Genomic DNA, 19,601 nt, shown 5'->3' with positions numbered 1-19,601 from the left:
CTACCGAAGAAATCCCTTAACATTTTTATAATGTCTTTACACATTTGCTCCTATTGTCTAAATTAGTTCATATTATTGACAAAAGAAGATAGACCAATTAATTTTTTATTAATTCATAAATTCAGTATTTTAATAAGCTCAAATAGTAAGCTAAATCAAATTACCATCTTCAAAGCTGTTTTTTTTTTTTTTTGAACTAACCATCTTCAAAGCTGTTAATAAGCTATTTTAATAACCGCTTAGTATTATTAGATTTGAGGAAAGGTATATTTTTTCGTTGGATATAAATTAATTGTTAAAATACAATTTTTCTTTTTGTCCACACAGATGTAAGATTGTTGTGATTCTTTGATATCATTGACTAAGAAGAAGAAAAAAGTAGAAGGGGTTGGCATCTCGATTTATAGGTTCGTCCTTCATGATGAATATTTTTCTAAGTGCGTATTTCCATTTTGATTTCTTTCAACAACTGATAAATAATTTGTACGCCAAAGATCCGACACGTAATAAATATCATACTTTCTTATCAAAAATAAATACTTTTTTTTTTGTTAAAGCAAAAATAAATACTTGGCCATAGGAAAATCATGTGTCCAATTTATGTTAACTGAATATAACGTACTTTTTCAATAAAGTCACAGAATAATTTTCCGAATAAGGCGATGACCACATCTCTTTCATTACTAGAAAATAAAAAGTTCGAAGAATATAAGTTTATAAAAAGTAGTATACCATTTCACACATTTTGATATTACTAATATTCAAGAAAACGTAATAATTACTATAATTTATATCAATATGTTTCGATATTCAGTAGTTAAACAAGTGTCGGTAAGTGTCAGACTTTCGAGGAATAGTGGAATATAGAGATATTTCTTTTTTGAGAATTGTTAGAAATGTTTTTTTTGATATACTTTTTTTTTAAATGTTTTTTTGAACAATTTTATTTTTACCATCTTTTACACAATTATACTATGTTAAATTAATTTTTAGAATTTACTTTTTAGGTATGGGTTCCCAATTTACATTTAGGGTATAATTTTTAAGCGTATTTGAGGTTTAGGATTTATAATTTTTTATTTTATATATTAAAAAGAGTATTTTTGAAAATAGATAATATGAAAGGGTATTTTTGAAAATGACATAGAAAAAGGGCATTAAATGATACTTATTTACATAGTTAATTTTTTAGAATTTTGACAAAATATAAAAAAATTTTGGTAAATTTTGACAATAAATCTCAATTGATATACACCAAAATTGCAATAACTTATTATTCCTAAATATCTCTATAATCAATTTCTGTTTTCTTTTTAATTAAAATATTTAAATGTTTTAGTAATTTTTTTGTTGTAAGAAATTTCTGCAAGAAAACAAAATCATACGCCACCATTAAATATTAAATATCTTATTGCCTTAAATATCCAAATAATTATATTTCTCTCAAATTCAACTTTCAATAATTGTCCTTTGGTGTACAAAACATATAGACTTTGTGATTTAAGTAGAGCACGAAAACATTAACAATACGAAAGTAAAATCGAGAAAATGGATAAAGAAATCATTATTTTTTTAAATGATTTTTAAGGAAAAAGACAACAATCAAAGGTTTAGAGCACATTATGTTTCAACGAAGACTATCTTTTTCTTTAAGAAAGAGAAGACACAATCTTACCCAAAATCGTTAGCATCGAACTAGCAAGTGCCACGTTCGAAAGAGCACCTATAATAATCACACACACAACACAACAAAATTCTATTTTCCTCTCCAAAAATGTATTAAAATGTTTTGAATATTCTTCAAGGAAGAAAAGCAGTATTTAAATTTAATATATAAACTCAATGGAGCCACTAAGGTTATCCCCAACGGGGGCTTTTAAGAGAGGTTTTAGTGGAAAAGTAGGAAGAAAATAAATCAGAAAGAAAATAAAAGAAGAAGAGCTCCTCTTATTTAGTATACTCGATTTAATATAAGAGGCTGTGAGGTGTCAGCGCATGGTTGGATGAAGAGTTTTATTGAGAACCATTTTTTTTTCCCGATTGTGTTCTTCCCTTCCTCTCTCTTTCTCTCGCTCTCTGTCGCGAATCTCTTAATCGGAGGAGATTGATGATAGACTCTGGTCTCATCAATTGAATTGGTTGGAATCGTTGGAGATTGGAATTGAAAGTTACGAGAAGAGCAGAGAGGCCAACACTATAAAAAGCAGGCTTTGATCTCACTACCTCCACCGTGATCCCTCCACTGCTGCTCTTGCTCAAGCTTACGCTCCCGGTCAGGTACCATCCACGAGACTCTCGCTTTTAGACTTTTAGTTCTCCCTCCTGTTATATATGCAAATCTCCGGTGAAATTAGTAGTATCCGATGATAATGTTTTTTTGTGTGTGTGTTGGATCGTTTCTGTAACTTATATCTGGATGCATCTTGTTAGTCAATAAACTAGATAATTGTAGGTTATATAGAAACGGCCTTATTGGTGTTTATATAGGATGCATCTTGGAAGAGTATCAACATGATTTGCATGATCAAATTGGTGTTGTTTGTGTTGTTGGTTCTTTCTTTTCACTCTCAATCTTTGTCAAAGCAACATCCTACTATCGAGAGTCTGCTTGACCGTTTAGATTCTCTAAGACCAATTCTGTCTGTATAAAAATCAGCAGCTAAGGGTCTATTGCAAAGACTGCTTCCCACACAATTTCGTAGCTTTGATTTCAGAATTATCTCAAAGGTTCTTCCTTTTTTGCCTTTAACCCTGTTGTGCTAGAGTTAGATTTTACAGTAGTGATTGTTTTTTTTTGTTTCAATAGGATGTTTGTGGTGGGAGTAGCTACCAGAGACTATTCTCTTCCAAGCTTTGTTTATTTCTAACTTGGATTTCAGGATTAAAGGCACAACTGGAGTTGAGATTGCTTCTGGCCTCAATTGGTATTTGAAGTATAAATGTAATGCTCATGTTTCTTGGGACAAGACTGGTGGCATTCAGATTGCCTCTGTTCCACAGCCTGGATACTATCACCAACATGTTGTTACATCTAGCTGTAAGACATATACACGTCTTGGAATCAAACTTTTCTCATGTGTCAATGGTTATGTAATGAATCACTCACGTCACATAGCTGCTCCTGCTTACTTGTTTACTTCCAGATTCATATGTTTGGTGGGGATGGGATGGGAGAGAGAGATTATCTTTGTTTAGAGCCTCTTGCTCGTTGTTGACTGCTTCTATTTTATGAAAATGGTTACAAGGATCAAGGATATGGAAATCTCCAAACACCAGGTACTTCTCTTTTATTTTCTCTGCAAACTATGGGCTGGATCAGTTGATGCAGATGCAGTTTTATGGTTGTGATCAGAACATGTCTAGTATGGGTAACTCCGGGTTGATGCAGCATGAAGTTTATGGTTATGATCAGAACTTGTGTACGAGTGATATTACCGACAGAAACGTTCCAGATCCTAGTCTCTCAAACACAGTCTGAGATTTCTCTGAAATCAATCAAACTGTCCAATTATGAAGCTGTCTATGCATTGCATTGGTGTCTATTTGGTAGTACGAGGACAATTAATATGTATATTGCATCAACATATAATTTTCTTTATTTGTACCTTCTTTATGAATAAGAACATTGTGTTTAGTAAGTGTTGTTCTTGGTCTATATTTTGGTTCTATCTCTGCATTGTCACAAAATTTACAAGTTCAATATAGTTCTTTTTCGGTTCTGTTTTAGCGAATAAAAAGTTACCAAATTACACCCATCAAAGAGGGAGTTATGGGTGAGTTTATGAACAAGATTGCGTATGCTTTTCTTAAATGTGGCTAGCTTAAAATTTTATTCTCAAGATTGTTTCTGCAGTTGGTATTATGGTAAGCATTTCCTCTTTTTATGTATTTTACTTGTCATTTATTATGTTTTAATGTTTCCTATGTTTTAAATTTTATGAAATGCAATAATTTTATAAACATATATCTCAAATGCAATAATTTCATATTCTAATTTAATTTTTTTATTTTCAAAAAAAATAAAATAATTAAGAGACTCAAAATAAGAACCCACCATTAGGGGAAAAACTTTTAATTAACAAATCCAAAGTTTTTAATCATCTCAAACTACAAAATATATGAATAAAGAATTTAAGAACCCTTAAAATATATCCCCAATGGGCTTGCCCTAATATTTCGGAGTATATTACATATACGAACTTTAATTATGATTTATGACAACTGACCGTGTTTATATATCGTGTATATTATTCTATATAGTTTTGCATATGATCCCTTTTACCTCATGCAGTAAGTCGTAAGTTTTTCTCCATAAAAACAATAATACTTCACTGAATCAGATTCTTTTTAAAGCTTTAGGGGCAACATCTCTCTCCCATCCAAAATAAGGACTAGGTAAGTTTTTTTTTTTTTTTTTTCATTTTTCCTCATTTTTTTTGTGTGTAAAAGAATAGGATAAAAGGATAACACTTTCATTTTCCTTTTTTTTTTCTCACTGACAAGAATAATTTCAATCTATCTTGTTTTGGAAAAGCATACGATTTAACCTATATATGGTCAACTGATTTTCATTGTTTTAAGTAAATTCATACTTAACCCCTATTAGTCTGCTTCATACAAAAAGAGTATTACAATTTTTCCCATAGAAGTGTAAATTTTCAATAGCTTATATATTCATGAGTTTTTTGCGCATATATATATATAAGTTTTGTTCCTTGAATGCAATTTTCAATAGCTTTTAAATATTTCTTATGTGTTCGTGTCGTAGTAGTCTTTGGCCTCCCATCATTATCAAAGATTATACTATGATCTAGTCCTTTTCCACATGATATCTATTATTCCTAATATTTTCCATAGGTATATATTGTTTGACTGATTTTAGTTTACTTTGAAAATTATTTTCTTTAGCTCTTACGTACTTAATTACATCTTATACTAACTGTTGAGCTGAAGATAGACTTTGAAACTTTTGAGGTCTCTAAAATTCTTTCTTGTTTACTGTTTCTTCGTATTTAAACTAAAGACATTAAAAAAAAAAATAAGATAAAGAATGTAAGCAAATATACGTGCAATAAAATAATTATAACGTGTAAGAAAATAGCGTTTGGTGGTATATATATATACAGCTGTATTGGTTAGGCTGGTCTTTGAATAGAATCTCTAGAATAAATGTGTCGCAGTGAAGCATAACTTTGTTCTGTAATGTTCTTAGCTTTCTGTTTTGGTGTCAAATCCAACTACTTTATTTCACAATAATGCTCATTTCTTCTTCTTTTTTCGAGCTACGTTTCCTCATTTAATTCAGCGAATCGCACGAATAATATCTGATGTTAATTAAAACAAACAAAAAAAAGAGTAGAAATGCTACTAACTCCTATAGGTGCATTTGAGTCACTCTCTTAGGATTATCATGTATGGTTTATATAAATTATGGACCAGAACCAAAGTAAAATTGATTTGCTTTTGTCACTCTCAAAAAAGACTTTTATGTCTCCATACTATGACGTCACAAACATGCTACGTGTTCAAGAAAAATTAAGCTTTTTGTCCATTAATTGTATTTTTTCTTGCTCGGGCTTCATGCCTTAAAATGCAAATTAATTTTCGAATATGCTAGAATTTCAAGCCGACTAACATTATATTAATATCTAATACTACTACTATCGAGAAAACGGTCAATTTTTCCATGAACTAACACTATAAAAAAACGTGAACATTGTTACCATTGTATAATTTAGTCACAAAATAGTATAATTTAGTTACTTTATTTGGTCACAAGTTTGTAACACTGCTTGTGATTTTATATTTTTTGTAACAAATTCGTCCCAATTAATGATGAGAATATGTTACCTTCAAGTCCGTGATAATATTGTGACCAAATATTAACAATTTTGTGACTAAATTTTTTAGTAACAATTTGATATGTAAATTGTCACAATATTGTGACGAAAAAACAATAGCCATAACTTATAAGTTATTTTATCGTATTCATACACGAAACTTTGAGTTGTGCCTATAACTATACGAAATTAACTAAAATTTAAATTTACTATCTGAACAATGTAAATCCGGCTAAAACCATCAAATTGACAAACGGAGTTACTGTTCCGTTAACAAACGATGACTGAAATGCCATGTTTGCAATTATGGATGATGCATTATTAGTTTATTTAATAGTTAACAATTTAAATATTATAATTTAATTTAGTCTGAAAATATTTAAGTGTATTATGATTATTGTTTGACATTATAATTCTAAACAAAAATTATGATTTTAATCTTTATATTTTTATAAGATAATAGAATTTTTTACGACTTCAATAAACTAATGGTTCATCAAATAAACTACCGTATATGGTATTAAACCAGGAAAATGAAAAACAAAAAGTCACGTCATCGATCTAGGTGTAAAAAGAATTTACTGTTGATTGTATATAACCAACAGTCTGAATTTCTTGGGGAAAAGTACACAAATATCATAAATATAATACTCGTTCTCGCACGTTTCTTTCACGCATTTATATTCTCTCTCCAGATCGCTACGGAAGGTTATCAAAATTCCTCTTTCCGACGGACGATGGATTCGACCACTACACATCATCGACAAATCTAATACTTACTATTACTTTTTTATCGTTGCAAGATTTGTTTATTTATTATAAAATATTGTTTTATACTTTCATACGTTATTCTATGGCGTTATCCATTTCCTGCGGCAAAGATGCAAAAAAGTAAGAGAGAGAAAGAGAGTTCCGATTATCAAAACTCAAAAGTGGAGAGAAAGTGAGGGAGAAGAGAGCGAGTGATGTTTGGGTGTGTTACGACATTTGGGTGTGTTGATGTTAAACCAGACTCTTAACGGGCTTCATAAATTATCTTTCGACCTGAATCAGTTTTAAAAACAAAAATTTTTAGATGGGCATACCCATTTAAGCACGTTTATAAATAGGTTTTAATTAATTTTAAATAAGTAGTCCAATTATTATTTTTTCTGAATTCTCGAACTAAAATGATGACGTTAATGATTTTTTTAATGTTTGTTAAAGTTGTAAAAAATTATATTATCTTATAAAAATATAAAGATTAAAATCATAATTTTTTATATAACTATGATGTCAAACAATAATCATAATATGCTTAAACATTTTCAAACTAAATTAAATTATAAATATTTAAATCGTCAACTATTAAATAAACTAATAGTGCATTATCTACTAATTTTAGTTCTATTCGTGTATAAGGTATTAAAACAGAAAAATGAAAAACAAAAAGTCACGTCATCGATCTATGTGTAAAAAAAATTTACTGTTGATTGTATATAACCAACGGTCTGAATTTCTTGGAGAAAAATACACAAATATCATAAATAGAATATTCGTTCTCGCACGTTTCTATCACGCATCTCTATTCTCTCTCCAGGTCGCTACGGAACGTTATCAAGATTCCTCTTTCCGATGGACAATGGATTCGACCACTACACAGCAGCGACAAATCCAATATTTACTATTATATTTTTATCGTTGCAAGATTTATTTATTTTATTATAAAATATCGTTTTATACTTTCATATGTTATATACATACATACTTATAGACAAAATCACTACGTATAAAACTATATTGAAGAAGAGTATAATTAAGTTTTTGATACTTTTTACTTATATGTGAAAATAAAACAAAACGACATTTAATGAAACGAATGCAAGAATAAGAGACTACAATACGTAACATAGTAGTTTGTTCGTTCTAATGATCGAGCTATTTACTACACAAAGTTAGATTAACATGAGAAAAATGAAACGAGAATAATAGAGATTTGATAATTCACATTGATATACAAGATAAATAATAGTTGGCTACAACCTCTCCATTGAAAATATCTATAACTATATATCATATTCATTTTTTTTCTTAGATAGGAATATAGGACATATATAGAAGTTTAGTGACGTATGTATTGTATTGAAGAATACTTATCAGTTTATGAGAATATAAAATAATTAAGTTGACATTATTTGTATTTTAAAAGTGGAAAATGAATTAATCGCGCTATGAATAAGAAGTATATACTCTCTCCTACTTAATTTTCCCTCCATAATAAGAGAGAGTCCCCACTTCTTTCCTTTATATACACATCACATTACATGTGAACTTCTCAACTCAACACAACCAAATCTTTCTCTTCATCTCTCTCTCTCCCTCTCTAGATGATGCCTCCTAATGAGCAAGAATCTAGCTTTCCGAAAACACCGGGTGCAAACCGACACGAAACTAGTCCGGTTCAAGAAAACCGGTTTAGTTCTCCAAGTCATGTTATCCCATGCCTTAACGACGACGACTACGACGGTCCGAGTAACCAATCAAGACAATCTTCAGTTCTACGTCAATCTTTACGTCCTATAACCCTCAAGGTCGTTAAGTTAATAATTTATACATAGATCTTAAGTCATGTATTGTCCTTTTCTCACTTTTTTCTTTGATTTGTGTTTATATAATGCAGTTTGAAGAGTTGACGTACAGTATTAAATCACAAACCGAGAAAGGAAGCTATTGGTTCGGTTCACAAGAACCAAAACCGAACCGATTAATCCTTAACGGTGTAAGCGGTATAGTCAAACCAGGGGAGTTACTAGCAATGCTTGGTCCATCAGGGAGTGGCAAAACTACGCTAGTAACGGCGTTAGCCGGACGTTTACAAGGGAAGCTATCCGGAACCGTTAGCTATAACGGAACCCCGTTTACAAGCTCCGTTAAACGGAAGACAGGGTTCGTTACACAAGACGACGTTCTCTACCCACACTTAACGGTCATGGAGACGCTAACGTACACGGCTTTGCTTCGTTTACCAAAAGAACTAACCCGGAAAGAGAAACTAGAGCAGGCAGAGACGGTGGTTTCGGATCTTGGGTTGACCCGGTGTTGTCACAGCGTAGTAGGAGGCGGGTTGATCCGAGGGATTTCGGGTGGGGAGAGAAAACGGGTAAGTATCGGACAAGAAATGCTTGTGAACCCGAGTTTGTTGCTTCTTGATGAGCCAACGTCGGGTCTTGACTCGACCACTGCGGCACGTATAGTGGCCACCTTAAGATCGCTGGCACGTGGCGGCCGGACGGTGATAACGACCATTCATCAGCCTTCGAGTCGGCTTTATCGAATGTTCGATAAAGTGTTGGTTTTGTCGGAAGGATGTCCGATTTATAGTGGAGATTCGGGTCGGGTCATGGAGTATTTTGGTTCGATCGGTTATCAACCTGGTTCGAGTTTCGTTAATCCGGCTGATTTTGTGCTTGATCTTGCTAACGGTAGGTACTAAATTTTTTTCTTGTTTCTAATCATCTTCTATATATAACTCATACACGCATACTACTTGATTTGAATGTGAAGTATATAACACGGCTACACCACTAATACAAACCGTTACATGTCCCAAACAATTGGTAGGTACAAAATCTATTCGACATTCATTTATGTTTTAAGTTTGAAAAGGGGGAAAAAAATTGAAACAGCTAAGTTCGGGTGTAAAGTTAAACACTTTCTTTTTATTTGCTCATGCATCATGAGATATGTGACAACGACAATTCTATCCTATTTTTTGGATATTTATTACAAAAGGTTTGTGCTTTCTTAATTTGAATCAATCTTGAAAGAGAAAGAAAAGGTTTGTTAATAGTGGGATAAATCATGTGGTTTTGAATATATAGTATACAATTCTTGTTATTTAACAATGATTGGAATATATACATTTTTTTTTGTGTGCAGGAATTACTTCGGATACAAAACAATATTGTGATCAAGTCGATATAAATGGAAGATTAGATCGGCTCGAAGAGCAAAACTCAGTGAAACAATCGTTAATATCGTCTTACAAAAAGAACTTATATCCATCTTTGAAAGAAGAAGTTTCTAGAACATTTCCACAAGATCAAACGATCACTAGATCGGGGACAAAGTCATTAACAAGTAAGTCTGGTCAAGTCATTGTATAACATCTTATTATGACACTTGATTTTGTGAAATTCAAATATCATAACGACATTGTTTTTGGATTTTCTGAAGATCGATGGCCAACGAGTTGGTGGATGCAATTCTCAGTTCTACTGAAACGAGGTTTAAAGGAGAGAAGTCATGAATCATTTTCAGGACTTAGAATATTTATGGTCATGTCAGTTTCTTTACTTTCTGGTCTCTTGTGGTGGCATTCTCGCGTTTTCCATATACAAGATCAGGTAAGAAAAAAAAGTAAACCATGGCATTAGAATTCCGATTTCTTTAACATAGAATATTTTAAAGTTGGCATTAAACAAGAACATACTTTTATTTTTTTGGCAGCAAATACAATATATTTTACTAAATTTCTTTTAAAATTGAAAGTATATATGTAGAAACATGATCACACAATATTGATTGTTGGGTTATAGATAGAGAATAGTATAAAATAATACTATTACATTTATTTAGGATAAAGTGCATTTAACAACAAAAGAACACACTATTCATTGTAACACGAACATGAGGAAAACTAAAATAAAATAATTTAACATATAATAAAACGCATATATTACCTCATTAATATTCTTGTTCACTATTACAGGTGGGTCTTTTGTTCTTTTTCTCGATCTTCTGGGGATTCTTTCCTCTCTTCAATGCCATTTTCACTTTTCCTCAAGAACGACCAATGCTTATAAAAGAGCGATCCTCTGGAATCTACAGACTCTCCTCTTACTATATAGCAAGAACAGTTGGCGATTTACCAATGGAACTCATTCTTCCAACGATCTTTGTCACAATCACATATTGGATGGGAGGTCTTAAGCCATCCTTAACCACATTTCTCTTGACTCTTATGATCGTTCTCTATAATGTTCTAGTGGCTCAAGGCGTAGGGTTAGCTCTAGGAGCAATCTTGATGGACGCAAAGAAAGCAGCGACATTGTCTTCGGTGTTAATGCTAGTTTTCTTACTAGCCGGAGGATACTATATTCAACATATACCAGGTTTCATCGCATGGTTGAAGTATGTTTCATTTAGCCATTATTGCTACAAGCTTCTTGTTGGGGTTCAATACTCATGGGATGAGGTTTATGAATGTGGATCGGGGTTGCATTGTAGTGTTATGAATTATGAAGGGATTAAGAATTTGAGGATTGGAAATATGATGTGGGATGTTTTGGCTCTTGCCATTATGTTGCTTCTTTATAGGGTACTTGCTTACTTAGCTCTAAGGAACTTGTGACACCTTTTATTCTGTGTGTTTATTTAATTATGTGTAACGCAAGTGTAAGATATATAAACAAGCTACGTTATTGTCAATTTGTCATCATTCATTTGTCTTATTTTTTATATTAAAATCAAGAAAGTATAGTTGGTACGTAATATCTTGTGTCCAGTCTACTATATTTGCAATGTCTAGAAACTAAAAACAAAAACCACACTTTGAAAAATCAAAAGTAACCTAATATTAATTTAACACATGACATCTAATTATTGAAACATCATATTAACCCATGACATCTTAAAGATCATTACGGAAACCAACTTTATGCTTAGTGATGATTTAAGCTTTAAACGTCTCAACACTCACAAAACTAGATAAGACCTTGGTTCATTCATATGTGACGTACTCCTCGGTTATAAAACGAGTAAGCGTTACTTCACAAGTTTTTGATTGTTTCAAATTATAATGCTTGTGTTTGAATCTTATGCTTGTTATGTACATTATCTGGTTTACTCATCCAAACCTACGGAATTAAACTTTTTAATGATTTCGGATTTCCCATTGGGCTTCCCTCTGTCAATCTTTGGAGCGGCAGTCCCATTTCTATTCTTATTGGGTCTAATGTATATTCACCTTTGTTGTATATGATCCGAAAGGGCCTTTTCAATAATAAAATGGCAAGTTTCTATTTAAAGGTTTTGCTACAATGATATAAGGGAAAATCTAAATGTTTTGCCAGGGGACATATAAAATCATTATTAATACCCTATTTTGTCTTGACATCATTTTGTTTATTTGTTACATCGATATCCAGACCACAACAACAACATTAATCTCCTATGTGAATGCTATAGGTAGAAATATAAAATGTGTGTGACCGTTGATTTTTATTTTTTTGTTCATTGATGGTTGTCACACAGGTCATATAAACTTTCTTCATTTATGATATCTAGAAGCTTTTGATTCCAATCTTAGCTTTTTTAAAAGAAAAAATCCCAAAAACGTACTAAGTACAATTGCGATATTAATGACAAAATATGAATCCATGACGTCATGGATGATTATAAAGTCACGTGTTAAGGAAGTCAAGAATACTTCTAAAGTCAACTATTCACCCTATTGTATTGCAAAATATTATATCTAGAATTCAATGACGACGAACGAAACACTATCTTTAAAATAATATTCATACTATATAAATTAAAGTAGTGACATGGTCGTCATCATCTGATCATATTGAATTAGTTTGGTTCTAGAGGTACGTCAAGATTAACAATGGTGATATATGTATTAACAACCAAGTTGTTACCATTGTCTAAACTATCACCATTGTCTAAACAAGTTGTTACTTCCGAAATCGGTTAATGGGTTAGTGAAATTTACATTATCCAAGAAACCTAATTTCAACAAAGCTAGTTTTCAAAAAAGTTCTAACAACTATTTTAAATTATAATGCCGCACATTTTATAGTCAAAGCAATAATGTGTACTCATTTAATTTATATTTATTATTTATCATCGATGAGTAGGATCAATATTTTGATTTTCAGTTATTTCCGGGATATGAAAAGTAATAGAATAATTTCAAGAAGCTTCCATGTCATGACTCATGAGAAATGGAAGAGAAATCGAATAGAGAAAAATAAACAAATAGATCAGCAATCAACCGGTTGCTACGCCTCTTCCAGCTCTTAATAATTGTCATTTCTCTATTTTTTATTGTTGTCTCAAAATACTAGAACAAAACAAAAAAAAAAACTAATCAGTACTGTATTTTATTCTAGAGACCTGACATAATGATTTTATAAGTATTGATCGGTGCAGTGAATGCGATGATGATTCGATGAACTGGATTGCAACTTACTTCCGTTGCGCATTTAAAACACTTGCGGTTTGATTGATAATTTACCGCTACAAATATGTGATATACAGTCGTCTAATTATTAAGGTAAAAATATACCAAACTAAATTACGCTATTCTAGAACTAGAAGCAATCTCTTTCATCTACGTGTGTATAATGTAATTTGGCAAACTCGATTTGATTATTCTCAACCATATGCATTATTCTCCCCGGCAAATAAGAATACCCGCGTACATATTTTTGATATTTTTCGAAACAAACAATACTCATGACAATTATATCTTTTCTATTTTTACAAAAATATATATATATAAAAAAAGAAACATCCATAAAAAAAAGTCAAGAAAACGAGCCAAAAGTGTTACGATTCAAAGTCGTCGTTCAAAAGTTTGGTACTCTTTTATAAAAAAAAAATCTTCTTAGCTTCACACATTTTTTAAAAGACTCCATCTTCCCAATTTTTTTTTTCATATCTTAACGATTTCAACATTTCTAACATTCTTTAATTCGTTAACCCAAGTGTGTTCTCCAAGTAGTTTCTAAATTAAAACTCCAAAACCATTTCTGTGTTTTTTTCTCAAAATTTTCAGACAAGAAGATAGATTTGTAACTATAAGCTATGGCTGGTGGTAGTACTCCTAGTCCTGGTCCTGGTCGGAGAAGAAGAAGATTACATCTAAGCAAGATCTATTCCTACACTTGCGGCAAATCAAGTTTCAAAGAGGATCACTCCAACATAGGAGGACCCGGTTTCTCACGTGTAGTCTATTGTAACGAGCCGAGCTCTCCGGCAGCTGAACGCCGGAACTACGCCGGAAATTACGTCCGGTCAACGAAATATACCGTCGCCTCTTTCTTCCCTAAATCTCTCTTCGAGCAGTTCCGCCGCGTAGCTAACTTCTACTTTCTAGTCACCGGAGTCTTGTCGTTGACTGATCTCTCTCCTTATGGAGCCGTTAGTGCTCTCTTGCCTCTTGCTCTCGTCATCTCCGCCACAATGGTTAAAGAAGGTATCGAAGATTGGCGCCGTAAACAACAGGTCCGATCTCAAAAACTCAATCTTTACTTCTAAAGTCTAAAAGTCAAACTTTTCTATTCAAGTACAAAAAAATAAAGTTTCGATTTTTATTAATGTTGTATCCAAACTACCATAAAGTATGGATCTTTAATTAAAACCCTTGAATCGAAATTTAATTTTTTAGGATATTGAAGTGAATAACAGAAAAGTCAAAGTACACGACGGAAATGGAATATTCCGGCAACAAGAGTGGAGTAATCTAAGAGTAGGTGACATAGTGAGAGTCGAAAAAGACGAGTTTTTTCCGGCGGATCTTTTGTTATTGTCGTCGAGCTACGAGGACTCGATCTGTTACGTAGAGACGATGAATCTGGACGGTGAGACGAATCTGAAAGTGAAACAAGGACTTGAAGCGACTTCTTCGTTGTTAAATCAAGATTCAGATTTCAAAGATTTCAGAGCACTTGTTAGATGTGAAGATCCAAATGTGAATCTTTATGTGTTTGTTGGGACTTTGGCTCTTGAAGAAGAGAGGTTTCCATTGTCGATTCAACAGATTCTTCTACGTGATTCCAAGCTTAGAAACACAGAGTATGTCTACGGAGCTGTTGTTTTCACCGGACATGACACAAAGGTACGACCTTGTTTTTTATATCTGCTCTGTTCTCACACTCTGTTTTCGGATTCTGAGTTAAACCCAAATTTGAAAAAAAACAGGTGATTCAGAATTCAACTGATCCACCATCGAAGAGAAGTAGGATTGAGAGGAAGATGGACAAGATTATATACTTAATGTTTGGTTTGGTGTTTCTAATGTCGTTCGTTGGATCAATCATCTTTGGAGTTGAGACGAGAGAGGATAAGGTCAAGAACGGAAGAACAGAGAGATGGTATTTGAAACCAGATGATGCAGATATCTTCTTTGATCCGGAGAGAGCTCCAATGGCTGCAATTTACCATTTCTTTACAGCCGTGATGCTTTACAGTTACTTCATTCCCATTTCGCTTTACGTTTCGATTGAGATTGTTAAAGTGCTTCAGAGCATTTTCATCAATAGAGACATTCATATGTATTATGAAGAAACTGATAAACCAGCGCAGGCAAGGACTTCGAATTTGAATGAAGAGCTTGGTATGGTTGATACAATTCTATCTGACAAAACCGGGACTTTGACTTGCAACTCAATGGAGTTTATCAAGTGTTCTATCGCTGGTACTGCTTATGGACGTGGTATAACTGAGGTTGAGAGAGCTATGGCTGTGAGAAGCGGTGGTTCGCCTTTGGTTAATGAAGATTTGGATGTTGTTGTTGACAGTTCTGCTCCTAAGATCAAAGGGTTTAACTTTGTGGATGAAAGGGTTATGAATGGGAATTGGGTGNGTCTACGGAGCTGTTGTTTTCACCGGACATGACACAAAGGTACGACCTTGTTTTTTATATCTGCTCTGTTCTCACACTCTGTTTTCGGATTCTGAGTTAAACCCAAATTTGAAAAAAAACAGGTGATTCAGAATTCAACTGATCCACCATCGAAGAGAAGTAGGATTGAGAGGAAGATGGACAAGATTATATACTTAATGTTTGGTTTGGTGTTTCTAATGTCGTTCGTTGGATCAATCATCTTTGGAGTTGAGACGAGAGAGGATAAGGTCAAGAACGGAAGAACAGAGAGATGGTATTTGAAACCAGATGATGCAGATATCTTCTTTGATCCGGAGAGAGCTCCAATGGCTGCAATTTACCATTTCTTTACAGCCGTGATGCTTTACAGTTACTTCATTCCCATTTCGCTTTACGTTTCGATTGAGATTGTTAAAGTGCTTCAGAGCATTTTCATCAATAGAGACATTCATATGTATTATGAAGAAACTGATAAACCAGCGCAGGCAAGGACTTCGAATTTGAATGAAGAGCTTGGTATGGTTGATACAATTCTATCTGACAAAACCGGGACTTTGACTTGCAACTCAATGGAGTTTATCAAGTGTTCTATCGCTGGTACTGCTTATGGACGTGGTATAACTGAGGTTGAGAGAGCTATGGCTGTGAGAAGCGGTGGTTCGCCTTTGGTTAATGAAGATTTGGATGTTGTTGTTGACAGTTCTGCTCCTAAGATCAAAGGGTTTAACTTTGTGGATGAAAGGGTTATGAATGGGAATTGGGTGAGGCAACCTCAAGCTTCCGTGTTGCAGAAGTTTTTTAGATTGCTTGCTGTGTGTCACACGGCGATACCGGAGACTGATGAAGAGACCGGGAATGTCTCTTATGAAGCTGAGTCTCCGGATGAAGCTGCGTTTGTTGTTGCAGCCCGAGAGTTTGGTTTTGAGTTCTTTAACCGGACACAAAATGGGATCTCGTTCCGTGAATTGGATCTTGCATCAGGGGAAAAAGTCGAAAGGTTCGTTTTTTCAGACTCACTTGTTTTTGATGTAAGGTTACGATTTCTCTAACTCATGTTTTCCTCTGTTCTTGCTGCAGGGTCTATAAATTACTAAACGTTCTTGAGTTCAATAGTACGAGGAAGAGGATGTCGGTTATTGTAAGAGACGATGACGGGAAGCTTTTGCTGTTGTCTAAAGGAGCTGACAAGTAAGCAAATCGCAACACTGAAACCTAGTTTAAAACCTTATTGTTGAAAGACTTTATTAACTAACGTTGATTTTGTTGTGTTTCTAGTGTAATGTTCGAAAGACTTGCTAAGCATGGTCGTCAATTCGAGGCGAAAACACAAGATCATGTAAACCAATATGCAGATGCAGGTCTAAGGACTCTAATACTTGCATACCGTGAGGTTGATGAGAATGAGTACATAGAGTTCAACAAGAATTTCAATGAAGCTAAAGCTTCGGTGAGTGAAGATCGTGAGACTTTGATCGACGAAATCACGGATAGGATGGAGCGCGACCTTATTCTCCTTGGTGCTACTGCTGTTGAGGACAAACTTCAGAATGGGGTATGACTTTAATGAAATACTATATAAAGCTACGAGGTTAAGGTTTTTGGAATTAATGGTTTTCATTGATGTGTGTTTCAGGTCCCGGAATGTATTGACAAACTTGCTCAAGCTGGAATCAAGATTTGGGTTCTAACTGGAGACAAGATGGAAACAGCTATCAATATTGGGTATTGAATCTTGAATCTGTCTGAAAACATTAATGTTCTTATTCTTGTGTGTGTGTTTTTTGGTTACTGACTTCAAAATCTTCTATTGCAGATTTGCTTCTAGTTTACTAAGACAAGAGATGAAACAGATCATCATAAATCTTGAGACACCTCAAATCAAATCTCTAGAGAAATCTGGAGGCAAAGACGAAATCGAATTGGCATCAAGAGAAAGCGTTGTGATGCAACTACAAGCAGGAAAGGCTTTACTCGCTGAATCAGGAGCGAGCTCTGAAGCATTTGCTTTGATCATTGATGGCAAATCTCTAACCTATGCACTCGAGGATGAAATCAAGAAAACGTTTCTTGATCTTGCCACTGGTTGTGCCTCTGTGATTTGCTGTAGATCATCACCTAAACAAAAAGCATTGGTACAATCTCTAAATCTTGATGACATTTCTCATGTTTTTTATCCTCCAGTTTCAATTCTAACAATTATATTCGGGTTTTCTAGGTTACACGGTTGGTTAAATCCGGAACTGGAAAGACAACCTTAGCAATTGGCGATGGAGCAAACGATGTAGGAATGCTTCAAGAAGCAGACATTGGTGTTGGTATTAGCGGTGTTGAAGGAATGCAAGCAGTGATGTCTAGTGATATCGCCATTGCGCAATTCCGATATCTAGAACGTTTATTGTTAGTCCATGGTCATTGGTGTTACAGCAGAATCGCATCCATGGTAAAATAGACTGAAACTTCTCTCTGATTACCCCATTCGTCTCCATCATTCTCTTACCCTGCGTTTTCGCCTTTGCAGATTTGTTACTTCTTTTACAAGAACATCACATTCGGAGTCACAGTGTTCTTATATGAAGCTTACACTTCCTTCTCGGGACAACCTGCATACAACGACTGGTTCCTTTCTCTTTTCAACGTCTTTTTCTCTTCCCTCCCTGTCATTGCCCTTGGAGTCTTTGATCAGGACGTCTCAGCTCGCTTCTGTTACAAGGTAGGCTTAAAGAATAAGAATTACCCTTTTTTAACCCCTGCTACAGTCACTTACCCTTTTTTCTTTGTTAATGGCAGTTTCCATTGCTATACCAAGAAGGTGTGCAGAACATTCTCTTCAGCTGGAAAAGGATTATAGGATGGATGTTAAATGGATTCGTAAGCGCTCTGGCCATTTTCTTCCTCTGCAAGGAATCTCTAAAACACCAACTATTTGACTCCAATGGCAAGACCGCAGGCCGAGAAATTCTCGGTGGAACAATGTACACTTGCGTCGTATGGGTCGTCAATCTCCAGATGGCTTTAGCAATAAGTTACTTCACTTGGGTCCAACACATTGTGATTTGGGGATCGATAGCCTTCTGGTACATCTTCCTCATGATCTATGGAGCTATGACCCCAAGTTTCTCATCCGATGCATACAAGGTCTTCCTCGAAGCCCTAGCTCCTGCTCCTTCCTACTGGCTCACCACTTTATTCGTCATGATCTTCGCTTTGATCCCATACTTCGTCTACAAGTCAGTGCAAATGAGGTTTTTCCCTAAATACCATCAAATGATTCAGTGGATACGGTACGAGGGTCACTCTAATGATCCAGAGTTCGTTGAGATGGTGAGGCAGAGGTCGATTAGACCCACCACCGTCGGATACACCGCGAGAAGAGCCGCAAGTGTACGGCGCTCCGCTAGGTTTCACGATCAGATCTATAAGGATCTTGTTGGTATCTGAAGAGTATAGATTTGTTTCTCTGTAAATATATGCTATAGCGTATATCTCTAACTTGGAGACTAGGGTTTTCTTTTCTTGAGATTCCTTGCCAGAAAAGGCTTCTGTAATTTTATTTCACACACACACGCAAATGTTTTGTACATACAGTAATTTTTTTAGATTAAATTCATGTATTTTTTATTTTATTGTTGTCTTTAGAATTTGATCGATTATTAGAAATATAAATTTCCTATGATGATTAGTTTTTAGTTTTTAATTTTTAATTTTTAATTTGCCAAGTACTACAATAGTAAATCTAGAATTAATTGTTTATTCTGATTATATCTTAATTAATCTGACCCTTTTTGAGAATAATAAAAGAAAAATCCCATACGTACACTGTCAGTCCAATATATTTAGATCACACCAAAAAGTCAAGACAACAAATTTTGGAAATTCAAAGTTCAGACAAAGACATAAAGAGAAGGATTCTATTGTGTTTTGTTCCGGGTATGAGAATTGAATACACTCGATCAAGAACATGTATGAGAGACTAGACAACCCTTACCTCCGGAAATTGTGTGAATCTGAGGAACAAAACAAAGCATGTAAGCGGAGCCGCAACAACTTTCAAAGATGTTCGCCAATCGAACCTAATCAGAACCATCTCACATATTGTAGCAATCAAA

General features: G+C 34.0%; 2 protein-coding genes and 1 long non-coding RNA gene across 3 annotated transcripts; all 3 read left to right on the top strand.

The window, feature by feature from the left end:
* On the top strand, positions 2,666–3,615 carry LOC104710329. Its single transcript, XR_002033462.1, has 4 exons — positions 2,666–2,727; positions 2,880–3,037; positions 3,144–3,276; positions 3,353–3,615. It is a non-coding gene; the product is annotated as an uncharacterized LOC104710329 (long non-coding RNA).
* LOC104710326 (ABC transporter G family member 21) lies at positions 8,131–11,309 on the top strand. The gene is made up of 5 exons (XM_010426907.2): positions 8,131–8,410; positions 8,500–9,301; positions 9,759–9,959; positions 10,056–10,225; positions 10,591–11,309. The coding sequence occupies exons 1-5, from the start codon at positions 8,207–8,209 to the stop codon at positions 11,230–11,232; spliced, it is 2,019 nt and encodes a 672-aa protein (XP_010425209.1). The 5' UTR covers positions 8,131–8,206; the 3' UTR covers positions 11,233–11,309.
* Positions 13,483–19,118, top strand: LOC104710325 (phospholipid-transporting ATPase 10-like). The gene is made up of 10 exons (XM_010426905.2): positions 13,483–14,114; positions 14,278–14,727; positions 15,597–16,492; positions 16,573–16,683; positions 16,771–17,047; positions 17,129–17,217; positions 17,309–17,627; positions 17,711–17,935; positions 18,014–18,205; positions 18,283–19,118. The coding sequence occupies exons 1-10, from the start codon at positions 13,695–13,697 to the stop codon at positions 18,931–18,933; spliced, it is 3,630 nt and encodes a 1,209-aa protein (XP_010425207.1). The 5' UTR covers positions 13,483–13,694; the 3' UTR covers positions 18,934–19,118.

The sequence above is a fragment of the Camelina sativa genome, chromosome 9 (assembly GCF_000633955.1).
Source record: "Camelina sativa cultivar DH55 chromosome 9, Cs, whole genome shotgun sequence".
Lineage (NCBI taxonomy): Eukaryota > Viridiplantae > Streptophyta > Magnoliopsida > Brassicales > Brassicaceae > Camelina > Camelina sativa.
This window is presented reverse-complemented; position numbering and strand designations above follow the sequence as displayed.